At 32.6% G+C, this 22054-nt stretch overlaps 1 protein-coding gene across 2 annotated transcripts in view; it reads right to left on the bottom strand.

Moving 5' to 3' along the window:
* Window positions 1–22054, bottom strand: part of RAB28 (RAB28, member RAS oncogene family) — a 92117-nt gene that overhangs the window by 66199 nt on the left and 3864 nt on the right. For both annotated transcript variants that reach the window (XM_007167314.2, XM_007167313.3), the window contains exons 2-4: window positions 20718–20814; window positions 15450–15538; window positions 3744–3873 (exon numbers count right to left, since the gene is read on the bottom strand). In XM_007167314.2, the coding sequence (XP_007167376.1) occupies window positions 3744–3873; window positions 15450–15538; window positions 20718–20814 (316 nt within the window). The remainder of the gene's footprint in view (window positions 1–3743; window positions 3874–15449; window positions 15539–20717; window positions 20815–22054) is intronic.

The raw sequence follows: 22054 nt of genomic DNA, 5'->3' as shown, positions 1-22054 counted from the left end.
CATTATCCTTATTTCCAGATGAAGAAATTGAGACTTAAAGACATAAAGTAACTTGTCTGATGTTACACTGCTGATAAGTGAAGAAACTGGGCTTGTAAGCAAAGTCTGTCTAAACTTAAAACCCTCTGATCTTAACCACGACTCAATACTTCACTTAAAAATCTTAAACAGTACAAAGAAATAACACTACTGTTTTATATCCTTTTAGAATTGAATATAAAATAAAATTAATTAATTTGTTTTAAGTACAGTTGACCCTTGAACAACGCTGGTTTGAACTGTGCAGGTCCACTTACATGCAGATTTTTTTTTTCAATAGTAAATACTACAGTACTACATGATCCAAAGTTGGTTCAATCCATGGATGCAGAACCGTGAATAAGGAGGAACAGAGTTTACAGAGGGCTGACTATAAGTTAAACGTGGATTTTTGACTGCAGGGAGGAACTATGCCCCTAACCCCTGTGTTGTTCAAGGGTCAAATATATTATATACTTTTAAGTATTATATACTGAAATAATTAACTTACTAATTATCAATTCTACTTCATTAAAGCAAGTCCCTTCCTCTGCTGGCTGTATCATTAACCTATACTAGTTAAACCATAATAAAATGCAATTTTTACAAAACTAAACCTGTAATTCATCTTTACCTAAAACTATTCTCAATCCTCAGCCCAAATTTCTGACAGTTTACCATATTTTAATAAAAAGCACATGATTTTATAACTTACTAATTATAAGCTCTTACTATGGAACAAATTCACACACACACACTCTTTGTATGGAAATTTTCTCTGTATCCCATCTTTTTGCTAAACTTTGGCTAAAAGTTGGCTACTGCTGCCAATATTTTCATAGCCTACACATACTTCTTTTCAACATATGCTTTCTATTCAAGCAAATAATAGGACAGAATAACGAATTTTTAAAAGCACATTTAGGCAGACGATGACTGTGTAGATAATGATCATAATAATTCAAACGTCTTCCCATCATGCTTCTTTTGCTTTGCCTTTAACTAGTATCTAAAGCTTTGCTTTTAATTGAGGAAATTCATTGTCAATAGATCTACTCTAAAAGAAATGTTAAAGCAAGTTCTTCAAAGAGAATCTGCTATCAAACAGACTCTTGGATCTAAACAGATAAATAAAGAGTGCTGGCAATATAATAAGTAAATGTAAAATAAAATGTACCTTTTTTCTTATTTTTAATTGCTCTTAAAAGCTAAATGACTGTTTAAAGCAAAAATTATTTATAGAATATGTAAAAATATATCTGACAATAATAACACAAAGGATTGGGGTGGGAGGGAATTAAACACTAATATTTAAGCTCCTTATACTACACATGAAGAGACATACTATCATTTGAAGGTAGACTAATTAAGGATGTATAGTGAACATCTTAAGGAAACAACTAAAAATATAACATATAAACATATAATATGTGTAAGTTAATAGGTGAAATAAAATGTAATAATAAATGATCAACTAACTCAAGAGAAAGCAGAAAAAGAGGACAAAAAAGAAAACAACAGATTGAACAAATATAACACTCATCTGATGAATGAAAAAAGTCAGATGAAACAACTGTGAAAGCCTTGCCATCTGGAACATTCTCTGAATCTGGAAGCTGCTTCCTTGACTTGGAAAACGTTCCAATGTTTCATGAGACCCTTGATATAGAAACTCTTAATAAAATCTCTTTAATTAGTTTGGTGTTGCTCAAAAAAAAAAAAGTCTTTGCTTTCTAATATAATTATATCCCCAAAAAAGAAAACGAGTGCATACTACTATAATGTAACATCAACTTGTAAACACAAATTGTAAGATCATTCACTGCATGATAATATTGATCATATGAAAATGGGCCGGTGACAGATAGCAGTAAATAAAATCCAGGAAAATGTTTGTCTCTAATCCCTTAATTTTACACATGTAACATTCTGTGTGACTGCACACTCTATTATATGATCGCATTCTGAAAGAGAGTATTATAAATACAAGAAAGGGGTTAGAGCTAAACCAAAAGTGAAAAAATTCTTTTGACTTTCATGCAATTAAATCTCAAACATAACACTGTAACAGTTTTTTGCATAAATTCATATAATTATATAAATGTTTGTTTTTGAAACCCAGGAATGGCATCACCAGCACAGTCCAATAGCCCATCTAGTCTGACATCCTGTCTTAGACAGTGACCAATGGCGGAGGCCTCACAGGATAGCATAAACACATAACATAATGTATATAATTGTGCACCACTACACCATTACTCCAGATGTAGTTAGATTATATCCTGAAAGAAATGAAAACAAATCCCAACCCCCATCACTCCCTTACTCTATAATTTCCCAAAAGGTGACGGGAAACCTCCAATAAAGCACAAATTTAACTATAACATAAACCAATGCTTTGGTGACATGATGAATGACTAACAAATGATCTCCTAAAATGAAAAGCTGCACTCAGAAACAGAACCTAAGCTCATCAAAACTTATGATTTATAAAGGGGGATTTCAATGAATTGAAAAGCATCTGATTCACTCAATTAGATCTAAAAAATAGATGAGCAAAATTTAACTAAAGCTTTAAAAAAAAAAAATGTTTCTTTTACCCAAGCCATCCATTTTGTGATATGTGATACTGTTTTCTAGAAAGTATTATAAAATTTATATTTTTAACTCTTCAGAGAAATGATATTCACACCTGTTTTGTAATGGTTTTAAAGTAAGGCTTGGATTTATTAAATGTTCATTTAAGTGTGCAAAACCACATAATGAAGAAATTGTGGTTTGGTCCTTCAGGAAGTACTATTTCCTAAACAATTATAGACAAAAAAAATGCACTGTATTTTTAAAGACTTTTGGAGAAGATAATTCTCTTGGTAGTATACTTGGGTATTGATTTAACAAAGCTTATAGTCAGGAAACAGTTCCTGACCTGAATCCTCCATGGTATAATTTAAATTCATTTTCTCTTTTTCTGACCTCAAATAAGTTGTAGAAGATTAGGTAATATCATATCTTATATATTTGAAAACTCTTATTAAGGTCCCCTTTACCAGGATAAATGCATTGCAGGACTATGAACCAAATAATAATCCTGTACTGAATTCAGTCTTATAATTTTTATATGCTGTATATCATAGCCCAAGAGACAGATCTCAAAAATTACTTATCCATCATTTTTACCAAGCACCACTCCTCTCCCAATATACTCTTTCTCAAAAAAAAAAAAAAAATCTATATTTAAGAACAAACCTCAAAAATTTAGAAAAGGAAGTTTATGAGCGATGAGAGCAAGGAACAATGCACACAAAATTCCATGCAGACACTGCTTCCTTCCCTAGAACAGGGTATCATTTAATGAAATGTATCTCTCAAAATCTCTGGGGCAGAGCTGAAGCTGCAGTGTAATATCATAAAATCTGCAGCTGTGTTGCTGTTCTTAATAGTCCACGCTGCTTCCTTAGACAACAGGAAGCCAAAACACACACACACTGCAGAACAGAACTTACCTTAACAAGGAATTGGCCAAAGCGGCAGAGCAGTTACGATAGATCAAGCATCAAACTGTTATTGTAAAGACTGTACACATCTTTAGGAATTTTCTCCTCAACTTGCTCACTCCAGGAAAACAGTATCTATTTATGTTTCCAAACATCAATTTTTTTTAGGAATAAAAACTACAGGATAGACAAATAAAGTTTACTATATATAAATAAACATTAATAACTTACTTTTATTGCCCACCAAGGCAACCAGTGGCTGAGTTTCAGACTCCTCACTCACTTTCTTCACCACAGAATACCAATCTTCTAAATTCTCAAAGCTTTGATAATTTGTAATATCATATACCAAGAGGATTCCCTGTCGCAAAAGAGTTACAGAATATTTATAATATGCTACTTTAAAAAATATTAATACTGAACACTGTTAAGTAATAGATATGTTGAATAGAGTATAAAAAGTACAAATGTGGACTGTTTGTATCTGACTTCAATTTAGGTATTGGCAGACAGATAATACTGAATGTCTTCATTCAAGACAAATCCAGCAATTAAGATACAACGCAAGCTAAAGAATAATTTTATCAAACTGTAAGTGGTTTTCCAATGAGATATCTGGGATATGCTTGGTAAGTTTCAATAAAATATAAGAAAATCATATCATAGAGGTGAAAAAAGCTTCAAGGTCTACAATTCTGCCTGTCACTTTCATGAGGTCAAACATTTAAACCTTTCAATAAATAACCATCTGCTGCTGCTCTTTTTAAATATTTTCAAAAATTGAGATTCCATGACATCCCCTGACAGTCAATTTCAGTGTTTAACACAATTTTCTTTAAATGAAATAAGTCGATTTCCTCTTTCGGTCCTGTGTGCATTTGGAGAACATGAGAGTGTCCTCCTTATAATAACCCTTCATGTACTTGAAGATAGTTAAGTAACTCCTTCACCATCTCCTTTCCAGAATAAACAAACTCAATTCCTTAAACTTGCCTCAAAGGACCTATTTTCTATCCCTTTAATCATAGTTGTTGGTTCTTCCCAGGACATGCTACATATAGTTTTTTGACATCCTCTTTAAAATGAGCAATGTAAAACTGGACATGATACTGTAATAAGAGCCTGAACAAAGCCAAATACAACAGAGCGATTGCTTCCTGCCTCTTATATATCATATTCCTTTTAATATATCCCATTATTTTGTGTGGGAAGGAGAAGAAGTATGTACACTCACAAAAATAACACTGCCACATTCTTGATTCTCATCCAATTTGTGGTCAAATACTTAATACAAAGCTCTCTGCATATTTAAGTCTGGACCCTAATGGCATTTATGTCTCCTCTTCTTAAGTTATAATCATAAATGTTGACTACTTTTTTACACCTACTATGTACCAGACAGATATCTGGATCTTTTCATTAATCCTCACAAAAATCATGCAAGACTGGTATTATTATCCTCATTTTACTAATAAACACAAAGTCACATGGAGCCAGGATTTGAATCGAGGACTGAATGAATATAAAGTCCACCCATTCAGTCTACAAAAATTTGTCTGCCAACTATATATGCTAAGCATTGTGCTGGGTACCAGGGATATAAATTCCAACCTCAAGGAACTCACAGTCTTGCAGCAAAGCCAGGCACATAAGCAGACAAGTATATAACACACAAGTCATGGCCAATGATATGCTGGTAAATATTAATTAACCAGCTTGAGGCATGGCAGCCGTGGGGAAGGGATGAGAGAGTGTTATTTATAGCATCTGCCAATTTCTGTAGTGTAAATACTCCCCTGTGGTCATTTTAAAGCTATCAATGTCACTTCACTGAACAGAGTTGGGTAGGACACCACTACACAGCACTTCCACCATACAGATACACTAGATATAAATAACCTCAAGAGCGTAGACAACAGAAATATATAGTAAAATAATCAGTAAGTGATGCATTTTGATCATATAAATCTTTGTTTTTAATATAATTTATGAGTTTTTATATATTTTTAATCATGAATATACTCAATAACCGGCTCACAAAAATTCCTGAAAATTTAACAACTAACTCTCCCAATGTGGCTCTAGCTTACTACTATTATGAACTTCCAGTACGATGCTCTTTTTTTCCAGTTTTATTAAGAAATAGTTGACATGCATCACTGTACAAGTTTAAGGCATACAGCATGATGGCTTAATTTACATATATTGCATGCCCTTTATTAAACTACACTGGCCCCCAAGTCACGTAGCTTCTCTGGGTCTCAAGTTATTTGCCTCTAAAGTTAGATCATTGAATTAAACACTCTATATCCCTTTCAACTTAATTATTCCATAATTTTTATGCAAAATTGTTTGTCTGATTTATTTTAGTAACTTATAAATCTATTTCTGCCCTCCCAAATGCTTTGAAATAATGCCCAGCACAGAATTATTTGAAATAATGAACATCCTACTTTTCTTATTAAGAATAATGCCCCAGAATTAGCCTCTGAACAAAGCTAATATTCAATCTACTGACTCCACCTCCAGTTGACATGAGTGATACAATATATTATGTTGAAAGAGCTCTGCCCTAGAAGTCAGATTGCCTTTGGATTGTAGTCCTGGACCTACCATCTATTGATCTTCGGCAATGCTTCTGTCATCCACCTTCATAATACCTGTCATGCCTAACTGATTATGTAAAGTAATAAAAATAGACAATTTAAAACCAACAAACTATACACTTACTGGGAATTTTTTTATTATTATTCTGAATGAATATGAATCACATTTTCAGGGCAAATGTGAGATTGTTTTCACTCTCATAAACTGAGCCTTGACCTATGGTGCCTCTTAAACCTTAAAATTTTTAGAACCCTTCTAACTAATATATTAAAATATTCATCGCAACATGGCTCAATATCTGAACATAATAGAATATATGCAAATAAAACATGGCCAGCATCTCTTGATAATCAGTACTAGACCAGAGGTATAGAATAAAAATTAACTATCACTGATCTAGACCAGGAGTTGGTAAACTATGGCCCCCAGGTCAAATCCAGCTCATAGCCTATATTTGTAAATAAACTTTTATTGAAACATAGTCACACTCACTTAAGTATTATCAATGGCTGCTTTTGCACTATAATGGCAGAGTTGAGTAGCTGCAGCAGAGACAGTCTGACCTGCAAAACCTAAAATATTTTCTATCTGGCTTTTCAAGGAAGTTTGCCAATTTCTCATCTAAACCAATATATCCCAATATTCTTCAGTCAGCAATACCTATGAATTGTCCAGGACTCATAAGAAAGACAGAAGGAAACACCTTTTCATTAATCTAGCTATCTACCAACCCAAACATCTATCGGCTCATATATCCATTTCTCAATACCATTTAATGCAAAAATTATGATTTTTATCTTTGCTCCTAATATGACAATTTTGTACCAGTTTTGACCAACACCCATGTGGTTAAAAACTGAGAAGGAGAAATGAGAAAACCAAAGACATTAACATAGAAAAGAAGTTCTAGGACTTTCAGTTTCAGCTCAGACATGTAAAGAGCTTGGAAGTCATCACTGTTCTTACAATAAGAAAAAAGCTGGACAAACTGAAAATCCATGACTTTTCTTGGACACAACAGAGAGCTGAGTTTGCAGGGCAAATTGCCACCCTGAAATCGGAGTGATGGGTGAATCCAGAGAGTCACAGCCAAAATCTGCTTACCTGGAACAAAAGCCACTAGAGCCAGTAAATAGTAGAAACATTTAAATGGTAATTTTGATGAATTGTTGGAAGCTGAGTGTGGGCTAGCTTGAGGATGAGAAACTCCTGGGGGACACAGTCTTTGGGATACACCCATACTTTCATGTGTTTTACCTCTAGGAACCCCACAAGATCCTCATGGTGAAGAGTCAAGAAAAATCCCCTCATGGTTCTGGCATGAGAAGAGAGAAAGTAACCATTGTAAAATATGCCCAGAGCATTATCTGTAAAATGGCATCCTCCCAGGAAAAAAGCTCAGTCTTCTACCACATGAGAGAATGGCATTTTCCAACTCCCGCCCCTTCTAGTCATCCTGTCTCACCTAAATGAGAAAAGCTAAGAAATATCTATGAAGGTCACAGCCCAGGGACACAGATGCTTAAGTCACACAAGGCTGTGACTTAATCATAAGAGTATAGAATGTTTCCCCTCTTCCATACTTTAACACACACCAATAGGGCTCCAGTATAATAGTAGATTACATTTGAAAGAGCTGCAAGACACAAACTCCAACAAAGGAAGAGTTCTTTGAGATGCCCAAAAAGACAGGGGAGGAAAAACACAAGGACATTAGAGGAATTTGATGGCTCTGCCATCTAAAGATTCAGCAAACATTAAACACAGACCAACTCCTGGCCAAATTAACATAAAACCTCACACTAAAAGCCTATTTATTTGAGTTCTTATTACTCGATACATCATGTCTAGTTTTCAACACAAAATTAAAAGGCACACTAGAAGGAAGTTTGAAGAGAAAAAGCAAACATTAGAATCAGATTCAAAATTGAGACAGATTTTGGAATGATCAGAACAGGAATTTAAAATAAATGTAATTAACATTTTAAAGATTCTAATGGAAAAGGTAGAAAACATGAAAGAACGGTGGGTAATATACACAAAGAGATGGAAACATTAATGAATAATAAAAAGGAAATGCTAGATATCAAAAATACTATAACAGAAATAAGGCCATTGATGAGCTCATCAGTAGACTGGACACAACCTAAGAAAGAAACAGCCAGCTTTAGGATAAGATAATAGAAACTTTCAAAACTGAAATGTAAAGAGAAAAAAGAATGAATAAAATAGAATATCAAAGAACTATGGGACAATTCTGAATGTATATGACACATGGAACTGGAATACCAGAAGGAGAAGAGAAAATGGAACTTAAGAAATATTTGAAGTAATAATGGCCAAGAAATTGCCAAAATTAATTAAAGACACCATCCACAGATCCAGGAATCTTAGAGAACATCAAGTAGGATAAATACCAAAACATCTACACCTAGGCATCATATACTTAAACTCCATAAAACAAAACACAAAGAGAAAATCTTGAGAAAAGGTAGGGGGTGGAAGCCAAGGGGAGGGAGGGAATACTCTATCTATAGACCAACAAGGAGAAGAATTATAGAGAATTTCTCTTCAGAAACCAAGCAATTAAGAAAAGAATGGAGTGAAATTTTTAAGGTGTTGAAGAAAAGGACCAATCTAAAATTCTAGACATAAAAAATCCTTTTCTAAGTAAGGAGGAATAAAGACTTTCTCAGATAAACAAAAACTGAGGGAATTCATAGCCAGAAGACCTTCTCTGGAAGAAACGTTAAAAGAAGTTCTTCAAGAAGAAGGAAATGATACAGGTCAGAAACTCAGTTCTACATAAAGAAAGGAAGCATATCAGAGAAGGAACAAGAAAAGGTAAAAGAAAATCATTAATTTTTCTTATTCTTAATTAATCTAAAATATAAATATTTAATAACAGTAACAAGGTACTGACTGATTATAGCATATAGAAAAGAGAAATGAATGACAGTGATGCCATCAGGGACAGGAGGGATGAACTGAGAATATTATTTTATGAAATATTTTATGAACTACACAGGAAGCAATGTAGTATCATATGAAGGTGGACTTTGATTAGTATAAGATGCAAACTCTAGGGCAATTGCTTAAAAAACAAAGTTTTAGTATAATTGACAGACTAAGAGATAAAATGCTCAAATAAAACCAGAAAAGAAAGAAAGAGAAAAGGAGGGGGAGGGAGGGAAGCAAGCACAAGGATCAGAAAACAAACATGAAAGATATGAATCCAACTATATCAATAATCACTTTAAATGTGAATGGTCCAAATACACCAATTAAAAAACATTGTCAGAGTAGATGAAAAACCAAGACTCAACTATATGTTGCCTACAGGAAACACGCTTTAAATATAAAGACACAGGTTAAAAGTTAAGGGATAGGGCTTCCCTGGTGGCGCAGTGGTTGAGAATCTGCCTGCTAATGCAGGAGACACGGGTTCGAGCCCTGGTCTGGGAAGATCCCACATGCCACGGAGCAGCTGGGCCCGTGAGCCACAGCTGCTGAGCCTGTGCGTCTGGAGCCTGTGCCCCGCAACGGGAGGGGCCGCGATAGTGAAAGGCCCGCGCACCGCGATGAAGAGCGGTCCCCGCACCGCGATGAAGAGTGGCCCCCACTTGCCGCAACTAGAGAAAGCCCTCGCACGAACCGAAGACCCAGCACAGCCAAAAATAAAAATAAAATAAATAAATAAATAAATAAAATTAAAAAAAAAAAAGAATCCCATATCTTAAAAAAAAAAAAAAAAAAAAAAAAAGTTTAAAAAAAAAAAAAAAAAAAAGTTAAGGGATAAAGAAATACCATGCTAAAAGAAGTGAAAAGAAAGCTGGAGCAGCTATATTAATTTCAGACAAAGCAGACTTCAGAATAAGGGAAATCATGAGGTATAAAGATTGGCATAATGGTAAAGGGGTTAATTCTCCAAGAAAACATAACAATCCTTTGTGTATATACACTTAATAACAGAGTATCAAAATATGGAGCCCAAAACTGATAGAACTGTAAGGAATTCAAAATCCACAGATCCACTAATATAGTTGGAGATTTCAACACCCCTTTTCCATTAATTGATATATCAAGCAAGCAGAAAATCAGTAAGTTGACCTGAACAGCAGTAACAATCAGCTTCATCTAATTGACATTTATAAAACAGTCCATCCAACAACATTAAAATGTACCCTCTTCTCAATCTCATATGAAACATTCACCAGATAGACTACATTCTGGACCATAAAACACACCTTGACAAATTTATAAGAATAGAAATCATACCAAGCATGTTCTTAAATTACAATGGAATCATTAGAATAATAGAAAGAGCTGGAAAAACTCAAAATATGTTGAAATTAAACAACATACTTCTAAATAACACCTGGGTCGAAAAAGAAGCCTCAAGAGAAGTTTAAAATATCTTAAATAAAATACAACCTATCAAAACTTGGAGATACAGCAAAAACAGTACTTCGAGGAAAATGTAGAGCACTGAATGTATATATCAGAAGAGAAGAAACATCAAAAATCTAAGCTTCCACTTTAGAAAACTGAAGAAGAAGAGCAATTTAAACTTAGTGCAAGCAGAAAAAATAGTAATAATAAAAATTAGAGCAGAGATCAATGAAACTGGAAAGAGGAAAACAACAGAGAAAATTAATAAAAACCAAAAGTTGGTAACCTCTAGCCAGATTAACCAAAAAGAAAGACAGAGACAGAGTCAGAGAGACAGAAAGATAAAGAAAGAGAAGGCACAAATTAACGAGGGGTCATGACTACTGGTTCCCACAGACATTAAAAAAATAATGAAGGAATAATATGAACAACTCCATAGCCCAAAATTTGAAAACATAGGTGAAATGAACCACTTCCTTGAAACACACAAACTACCAAAACTCATACAAGCTGCCACAGACTCCCAGGGCCTCTACCCACCAGCTTCAGCACACCAAAGCCAGACCTCTAAGTACTCATCTCTTTGGGAGCCTATAATATAAGTACCCTCAAAGCCCTGAGTCTCTCACCCCATCAATCAATCTAGTTCTCTTCTGATTCCTTTCAAAAAACTATCAGAAAGTACAACTCCCTTGGAAATGCAACACATCTTGGCAACAACTCAGGTCTAAGAAGAATCTACAGGGAACTGCTGGAAATAACTGTTTCTTGGCAATCTTGTGGCCATCTAAACCCACCACCATATCTCATGTCCCTGATACCCTCTTTTATCACCTATCCACCATTTATCCTTCTGCTATGTCTTCATCCCCATACTTTCCTGTGCTTCCTCTTCCTAATTTACCCTCCACCTGCTCCTCTTTCTAAATTTTTCTGCCATGACTTTTGGAAATGAGACTTCAAGTTTAATAAATCCTTCTACATCTTCGAATTCTTCACAAAAATTTCCTCCATCTTCTATGCCTTAACTTCACTTTCCTCACCCCCCCCCGCAATTGCCAAAAGATATTACCACCCCTTCTCTTTATAAACCTTAAGACTTTTAGTAAATATTACATAATATTATATAGTACTTTGTTTTCATCTATTTCACTTATCACCATATCTAGTAAGCATGATGAGTCAGTAAACCAAATGGATACCATTTTCAAAGGAATAACTGACAGCAGTCTTGAAGGAACAAACACTGTGGCAACACTTAACAGTATTATAAGGAATTTCAAAATTTAGTTCTAAAATTTAACAGATACAGTACATACAATTTAGTGAAAGTTACCCATTTCCAAAATACAGGTATTTTTTTCTCCCTGATTTGTACAACAAATAATCTACTTTAGTTTTTAATTAAATATAGAAATGAATTAAATCATATAGATTATACACTAGTCGTAACCACATATACTATACTTTGCTGTATAAGTACTACCTGTAAGAAGGAACACTAATGCAAGAGACGTCTGTAAATATAATAAGTTATAAGTTGACAAATATCCAACTAAAAAATTCATGGTAAAAGACAGCAGAGGGTCTCAGGGAGTCCAACTTTGAGATATGCTCTCTCCCCAGTTGTCATACTGGCACCATATCCTTTTGTTGGTGGTTAACAGGGTGGCTCATCTGTGTGGGGCACTGGTACACAATAGTAGTTATGTTCTACCTCACAAATGAGTACACTTCATTGAGTTTATACTCAGTAGGGCAGTGTTTGCAAACCACTTAGATTCCAGGACGGAAAGAGCTACAAAAATGAAACATCCAGTCCTTCTCTGAGGTTTGTTATTAGCCTCTGTTAGCCACAGGTTACAGGGCACTAAACACTATGTACTGTGTGTTTGCTTGTAACCACTATGAAAAATAGCCTATAACATCTTTCTGAAGACTCCTAGAAAATTTTAAGTTAATTTAAAATCTGGGAATTTAACTGGGACATACTTCAATTCTTAGAACTAGTTTTTGACAAAATACCTCACTAATTCTTTCTTCGGTGTCTATTCAATTTTGTTTCAACCAACACTATTCAATACACTATCACTAAAATTTAATGCTACTGGTGGGGAAAAAGTGAAGAGGGTAAAATCATCAGTTTTATCTGAATCTAAGTTAATTCCAGCCTACAAATAAGCTTCTTCCTGGATAAGAAATGCTTTAGAAAAATGGATTCACAGAGCTTAACAGCCCAGATACGTGTAAGATAATTCTTTCCATACACATTACATAAGTTAGAGAACCTAAAACAAAATCCTAAATAAGACATTATACTGATGTCCTCAAAACAGCTTGTCAAAGCATTTCTGAAAGACTTCTATCACGTAGCACGTGCACAAAAGTCCAAAGTATTCGTGAGATGGGCAATGTACAGCATCTACAACAACTCTAGAAGCAGTATAGATCTACTTTGAAGAAAAGTTATGTAATTATATAAAACTATTAAATGCTATTAAAATGTTTATGAAAGCACTGTTTTTTAAAAAGTAACGTTTCTCCCAATTTATGGTAGTGAACTGTAGTCTGAGCTTCTCTGGCCTGGGTAAAAAATTTACATGTATTTTAACAAAAGAAACTACTGGCAAATTTACTTAATTATATTTTACGCAGCATTTAATTTAGAATCTCTGGAAAGCAGAGAAAATTTATGACAACTCATTTTATCATCTCAAAATTCCTACTTTCCTGGGACGATTTCATGAAAATGTTCATGAAATTCCTACAAACACTTTATTACATTGCTTTTTAATAAAACAGGGTATATGATTTACAGAGATTGTAAAGTATAAACAATGTAAGACAGTGTCAAAAGAGAAAAAAATCAACATGTACCTTCGAAACAGAAATCTCATGTGACATTCTCTTTCTCCCAAGATGTGAAGTACATTAGAAAAGAACACAGACATTTCACTAAACTCAAGTATCCTCAAAAATGATGGAAATTTTTAAAATTTGCCCATTAATGTCTGCTGACTTTAAGCAGCTATGTAATAGCATAAAACATATAAAGAACTGATTTGAGGGGATGGTCACACAACATTGTGAATGTACTATATACGACTGGTTATATACTTTAAAAATTGTTAATTTTATATTATGTGAATGTCATATCAACATTAATTTTTATATAATAATTTTATAATATTAATAAATTTAAATTTTCTATAAATCAAATAACAAAATTTTTTAATGATTTGAAGTAAGGTAAAATTAAGAGTCTAACCCATAAACATTACATTCCCCTAATTTTTAAGTGAAAAAAATGTATTAATTGAATGTTATATTATTATTTACTCTGAAATGCATAAAAACTTCCCATTCTCCACTAACTTTAGGTATATCTATAAACCATAAAAAGCTATTCTATTTGACATTCAGAGTCAAATATCATTAGAAGCTTGACTAATCTAGTTTTCATTTTTTTTAAATCCAATATGTGTCCATGAAGATAGATTTCAATGGAGCAAAGAGGAAAGAGATTGTTATTTTCAAATCCCATTTTACCAACTAGGTGAATGAAACAAGGACTGTGGCTTCCCACAAATCTCTGTCCAGCAATTTCTCTTTAGCTTAATATCTACTTTAAACATAATCAGTTTAAAACAGAAACACACAACAATGAAAAAGCCAGACACAAAAATCTGAGACATATTTTTTAAGAGAAAAACGAACAGTCATAAAATATTAAGTCATATGGTCACAAGTGAAAATGTTAAGTGAGCAGAAATATTTTCCAGGAGACAAAGAACAACGTAGAAGAAGAGGCAAAGAAGGGTCTCAGAGCCAAATCTATATATCAATAACGCAAAAAAACAAAACCCTAGGGCCTTTATACGTGATTAAGAACCATATGAGCCTCATCCTTCTCTGAATATTTTATAATTCAAAATCTATTTTCCATCCAAAATTAAGGCAATGGTATTTGTTAAGTATCAAACTTCATACAGCAGAGTGCTTAATATTCTGTCATCATCTTCTAGATTCATTTCTTATGAGCAACCCAGCTCCACATAACCAAGTTATGATTCTCGACTTAAAATATCGAACTCCAATAAAAAACTAAATGAGGATTATGAATATTATCCCCCCCAATACCTCATGATCATATGAAAGATACACACTAACTCAAAGTAGAAGAAAAAGCAAAAATAAACAGCATGTCAATAATTAATTTGTTAAGTATATTAATTACTACTATGCATATTTTCTATTTGTATAATTTAATTTTAAAACTTATAAATTATGTCTATATAAGCTAATGTACCAAAGAATTTTTGTTATATAATCATTCAAGTGGTTTTTCTTACTCTACACAGATTTTCTTCTGAAAAGACACCACACATGACTATCATGTTAAAATGCTGTATGTGCTTCATATATATAATTAGTCATATTTAGTTTTCTGATACAATATATTGATATATTTGTTAAATCTGAAGAACTATAAATATTTACTAGACTAATTCACGGCACAAAAATATATAGGCATATATGTATGCTTTTTGTCCTTGCAACTTAAAATGAAATTAAATTTTCCTCTCTAATATTTATCATTCAATTTATGTATTCTGTAAGTAGTCCACAGAACCAAATCAGTTACTAAATATCAAAATATCATTTATCACTGCATGTATTCAACTGCTGACAATAGTATTAGTAATATAAGTAGCATATGAAAGCTATTAGAGTCATCCAGTTCCCTGACCCAAATCATTCCAAACATGATTTTGGGGGAGGATGAAATCAAAGGATTAGCACAAATGTAAAATCAGTCTCCCTACATACCAGATAAAAATCAAGGTAGAAAGAGCATGTATGTGTGTGTGTACCTGCTTGTGTGTTTGTAAGGAGAGTATCTTCAGTACTGGAATAATCATACAATTCGTTTCATACCTGTGCTCCATAGATATATTTATCCAACATCTTGCCTCCTATTGTCTGCCCTCCTATGTCCCAAACTTGAAGAGTAACATTCAAGTTTCCTAGAATATAAAACAATGAGTATAAAAATAAGAATACAAAAAAAGTTAAGGAACAATATAACAATTGAATACAGTTTCACAGAACATTAAGTCACAGTGATAAACTCTGAACCTAATTTGTCTTTTATTCTGCATGTTCACATGGTCACATATTTGGAATTGTGAAATAATGTTGTCAAAAGAGATAACAGTGGGAAATTTAGATTTACACTTTACCCCATTTCCATGAAACCACATTTATAATCACCTTCAAAACAAAAGAAAATAAAGAAAGCTTTAATTCACAAACTTCTTTAACCTTAAAGAATTTTTTTTCTTAAACAGAGCATAAAACAATAAAGCACTTATATGTGGAGTAAGATATATAATTTAAAAATTAAAAGTGAACTTTATATACTAATGTACCTTATTGCACATAATGAATTTTCCTGTAAGTTCTAAACTCCATAGGTTCTAAAACTCACAGATTACTAATAGACTACAAAAATGGTCCCACAGTTTCAACTTCAATGAATTTTTAAATTTGAATGTCAGCTACTATATACAATAGTGAACATAATTTTAAAATTATATGTTTTGAAATTTAACCCATAAAATATAAACATTTTGACAGCCCTCTTCAGAACTGATGTAGGTTACATACCCAGTATATCACTAAATATTATGATGCATTTATATCTGTTCAAAGCGTTCCACTGAAACAAATTATAATATGTGCTTCAAAGCCCTCATAAAATAGTCTAACAAATCTCTTCCCCATACAAACATTATAAAAGCATTCTAAAATACTAAAGGGCAATCTTTAAAATTCTTTTGTCCATTTTGCCAAATATTTACTTGTTAAAAAAATTATAAGTTATTCTCTATTATCAATGCAATTACAAAATTTAACGATCAAGTTCAATATGCTTTACAGTTTAACATTTCAAACTATTTCTCCTAATAAAATTATGCAGCTTTCTCCAAAGGTAGACAAAATCTCAACTAGTACCTTCAAAATGAGCTCCCACACCAAAAATGTATCTTTCTGAATGATTTGCAAATCAGGAAAACTCAAAAACTTAGACACTAAGAAACTAGTCTCACTTCAAATACAAACCAGAAAAGGATTATATAGATATGAATTTTTATGCCAATGCAAAACACTAAAACTGGAGAATGTTAGTCACACCATTCAATGTTGCAACTGAAAAGAAAGTACGACACTGGATTAACCAGCCAAGTTTTACCCTTAACTCTAAGGTTTGTTGGGTCTGTATTACAATCTTTCCATTATTTGGATGTAGGTCTGTTCCATCTGCCAACCTGCAGAGGATTTACATGAGCAACTTTCATTAGCATTAATGAGAGCTACTAAAGTTCATCACCCATCATCATTCCCAAATATACACACTTTCAACGCTCACAGAGTAATGACAGAAATGTTCTTAAAGGTCTATGAATAAAAAAACCAAAATGTCACACACTAAGACTTACCCAACAACTTGTGTAAACCCAATATCTTAAAAACCTAAATTTTTCGATACTCAAAATTCATTCTCCTACAATGCTGTCTCAAATTAAGCAGGTGAGAAAGGGCTAGTCGACACTGTAAGTATATCAAAAAGTTTCAGAAGCCCCTAGATAAACAGGCAGTACTCTGTTCATTTTACTCTCAAAATTCTTTAGTTATTTGTTTACTTCAAAAAACAGTACTCAACAATATTAACTTTTTTAAGTAAGATTTTAGGCAACTCTTAATAAAGGGCATTTAATCCCATTTTCTTCAAGTTCAATAAATCCTACCACTTAACTTCATATCAAGAAATATGAAGCTTTTTTCCTTTAAGTTCTGATATTTAGTTATGATATTTAGATCCTATCCTATCTGTAACTTTAGAAACATGATCTTCATTACATGTTTTCAAATTCTGACTACATCATTTCAAGACTGACTCTAAATCGTTTATAACTATCTCCCACCTGAGAGGTTTATATTTGTGTGTTGAGGATATTTTTTAAATCCATACTTTTCCAAATAAACACTGTTTGTTGTTCTTGACTTGTTTTTCTTTAATACACATATTCTAGTGCCTCAGATAAAAATAGCTATGCAATACTAATAACCCACTAATACACAATGCTAGCCAAAAAATAAACAAACTTTTGCTATCGTTATAGCTTCAACAAATGATATTAACTTCATAGTTATTTCATGTATCTAGAAAAGTATTTTTAACTTCCACATTTGAATTTTAGGCTTATTAACACATAAAAATAAAAATAAATGGGAGTTCCCTATTTGGGAAACAAAATAATATAGAATTCAAATTAATATTCCTTTTAGTTTTTGCAAGCAAAAACATATGAAGGCTTCCAGTATATTTTCAAAATGACATGCCTATAAAGCTATATAAGAATTTTCAAATAATCAACATTGAAAATTTTTTTAAAACCAAGAATCCATCTAATATAAATTTCTAACTAATAAAGAATGTTAAGGAGGAAACTGTCAGCAATCTAATCCCAAATGCAAAATACTAGAAAATTCCTGCTCTCCTGTAAGAAATGACATTTAACTAGGGAAAAAAATAAATAAATGAGGTGACAAAATACAGGTAAGTTGCTTTTGGTATGAATCAAAGCCACCAAGAGGATTCAACAGTGACCTTGTAAAAGTACACTTGGTGCCTTGGTTAACCTTACTTAAAGTGCTGCATAGTCAAGATGGAACTAAAAACACAAGTCTGCCCACTTCTTGTACTAAAGACTTAGAAATCCTTTTCACAGTAGAACGCTGTTTACTGACTGTACCCACAAGCTTCCTGAAAGTATTTTGACTAAGGCTCTTAAGAAGCTCTATCAGCAGAATCTCTGACTAACAGATACACTATTTTAAGCAGTAAAATCTGCACAGTGGTTGCATCCAGACTATACAGCATACCAGATCATGAAATATACTAACATGGATGAGTATTTGCAGAGTAATGACCTTGAAAACTTGCATGAAGAGAATGTCAATAGATGAACAGGAGGTATTACACCTCTAACAATCTGAATGGACAGAAGACTTACTAGAATACTAACAAATATTAGATTTGCCTCCTATGCTGCTGTACCATAAATTCAATTAATGCTGCCTGTAATGTTTTAGCAAATGATACAAATATTAATCCTTGGACACAGTGAATTAAAATTAAAGTTCAAGTATATAAAGGGTATACTATAAACCTTTTAATTTATTAACCTCATTTCTTAATGTACCTATTAATATAAAATCAAGTTACATTAAAACAATTTTTTCTTACTGAAACTTCTACCACAATTTTGAGTCCATTAAATAGAATAAAACCAACTGCCGTTTTATAAAAAAATATTTTTTTCTGGAACTCTACCCATCAAAATAAAACCTTAATCAGGAAAATTAAAATATATATTCATTAAGAGTATATATTTCCTAATGTCATTTTTAACCTAAGTACTTTCTAACTCTAAAATATCATATTATAAATTTGGATTTCAAAAATACCAAATATTTTTTACAAAGTCATCAAAATTTAAAAATCGGTAGTATTGTGCAAAAAATCAGAAATCATCATATATTTTACATATATAAAATGTCTAAAACCAGTCTTAAAATGTTTTTAATGTTTGAGTAGGTGCTTGCTCCTTTATTTAAGTCTTTGAACTGAAAAATCAGAAAAATTAAACAATATTAATAATATAGAAAGTTAGTGCTTTTGCTAATTAGCATCGAAAACAAAACAGTCAGTAATTAAATACACTTTGAGGCTCTCTGTGTACAACTGGCATCTCTGAAAAAACTGTTGCAAAATAAGTTTTTAGTATGTATATTATGTGATTTGTACATGTATTCTACTAGTGACTGTTGTAAATATTCTGAAAGCAGTATTAACCTATCCATAAGAGTGAGAATAATAAAAATGAGATTTTCAGTTTTGAATACATTAAAAGAAAATACAAATGAAACAAAATACACGTTTCTCAATAAATCTCTTTCTAAATAATAACTTAGTAGTGGCAAAATGGAATTCTTCTCTTAAGCTGTATCTTCTAATTTATTTTTCATTGGTAGCCGAATACCAACCATCACAAAATATAAGAGAGTATATTACTAGTGAAGTATACAGAATACCTTCAATTACCAAGAGTTTTTATTAGCTGTTCTAAAACATTCATAGAGAGTTGTCTGATAGATGTAGTATTTGAGAGGTTAATGTATTTCAAAAATATTATAATTTATTAAACCGCTTCCCACTGTATCACTCACGTTCCAGTATATGAATCTGACACTACACTTGCAACTGTTTTTATTCAAATGTGTTTCCTCAGAGAGGAGAAAGATGGACTAGTTTATGAAGTCAATCAAGATAAACTGCTTTTAATAAAATACTTTAAACATATAATTTAAGCACAAGTGAATAGACAGAGCATTTTAAAGCCCCAATTGTTCAGAAACTAACTTAAAACAGAAACCACTCTTTTTTTGTTATTATTTCCCTGTATTTCCCACAAAATGTGCTGCAACTGGCATCTAAATAGTTTCTTTGCATGGTGAACTGAAACATCTTGAATGCTCAAACTGTATTTTTATGAGTGCCTAGGGACCCTAAATTTTAGTGGTCTATTAAATGCCAGCAATTTCATGCTGCCTTGCATAAAACAGCATTCACATATTAGAGCACAGAAGTTCCATAGCTACATTATACTTCTGTTCCAACTTTCTCTCAAACAAAAAACTGAAGCAGAGGTTAATCAAAATAATATTTAAAAAAATAATCCTTTCCAGTCTTCTCACATTTAGTTCATACAATACCTGTTGATAATTATATGGCATTTGATTTTGTTTTTAACTTTAGAATTTTATAAGCAACTATTGTTTATCCTCAAAAAATGTGCAGTGGTCAAAAACAGTGGGAGAGTGGGGAGGATATAAACTTTTTCCTTACACACATGGACACTATGTCTTCATGGTAGATGCTGATGAAAGTTAACCTCCCTAAGATAGATTTCACATACATATTTCACATATATTTTCATATATTTCATATATTTTCAATACTGATTACATATATTTTCACATACAAACAGCCCCAAAATTTATTTTACACATTTCTGCTTATGTCTCTTATTGTCAGATATGGACAATTTTCTATGTTAAGACGTTTTAGTCTCTTACCTGGCAACATTATTCTTCTCAAAAAGAAATCCAGTCCTATAGTTTGTTTGTACTGTTTCCCAAAAGTTTCTTGAGCAAAACACGTAGCTAAGGAGGTCTAAAAAATTGATGCACAGAATATCAAAATTAATGTCTTTGTTTTAGAAATGTAAACATAAAATCACTACTAAATCTTATTAAGTAATCTTAATATTTATACTCCCATTAATCCATCAAGCAACTTTAAGCAGTACTAATCAGTTACAAGGGGAAGAGGAACTTAACATTCCACCAGGTAAATTTCACTTGCCAACCAGCTATCAGTGGCAACAACAGACTAATCGGCTAAATCTCTTTAAATCCCCTGATTGTCAAGCTCCCTACTCCTTGCTGGAAATTAGAATTTGAGAATTATCAACAGAGAAAACTAAAACAACATGATCAAAGATCTGAATCTTATATGTCCCTATATATCAGTTCAATACAACTTTCAGAGATGTTTCATTTCTGAGGTTAAACATCTGAGTAGTTTGTGCCCTCAGCCAATAAGAAGTAGAACTAATTAAGGAGAGGTAAGCCTGTTTATAGAATTTCCTTTCTTTTTCCCCCCCAAGAAACATGTCTAATTTTTCTCTACATTAAAAATGTTGTACTTCCCTGGTGGCGCAGTGGTTGGGAATCCGCCTGCCAGTGCAGGGGACACAGGTTCGAGCCCTGGTCCGGGAAGATCCCACATGCCATGGAGCAACTAAGCCCGTACGCCACAACTACTGAGCCTGCGCTCTAGAGCCTGCGTGCCACAACTACTGAGCCTACGCGCCTAGAGTCCGTGCTCCGCAACAAGAGAAGCCACCGCACCACAACAAAGACCCAACACAGACAAAAATAAAATATAAATAAATTTATTTTTTTAAAATGTTAAATGAAAATGATTCTATAAAATGACTGATAATATTTATCTTTTAAATTAAGAAGTTGATATTTTTAAGATTAATATTAAGCAGACAAAAATAAATATATTCCATCTAAGAACCATAAAGCTTAAAAGTCAAAAGAATACTATAACCAGAACAAATATATATCTACATTTTTTCAATAACAACTCTAAGTTACATTCAAAACTCTAGAGTTTCTTTAGGGTACCATTTCTTACCAAAGCAAAAGAATAATCTAGTAACAACTGAAATAACTCAATAACTCAAAAGCTTCTTAAACATTTTAAATACATTATTTATTTATTTGTAAACTTCCCCAAAAAGAAGAGAAAGGGATTTTCATGAAGCTTTTATGCTCTTCAAGACAGATTCCTAAAGTTAAGGAAAAATAGCTCTTTCTTATTTTAAAAGTTAAAATTAGAT

Source organism: Balaenoptera acutorostrata, chromosome 5 (assembly GCF_949987535.1).
Source record: "Balaenoptera acutorostrata chromosome 5, mBalAcu1.1, whole genome shotgun sequence".
In the NCBI taxonomy this organism is placed as follows: Eukaryota; Metazoa; Chordata; class Mammalia; order Artiodactyla; family Balaenopteridae; genus Balaenoptera; species Balaenoptera acutorostrata.
Note: the sequence above shows the minus strand (reverse complement) of the source record. Positions and strands in the feature narration are given on the sequence as shown.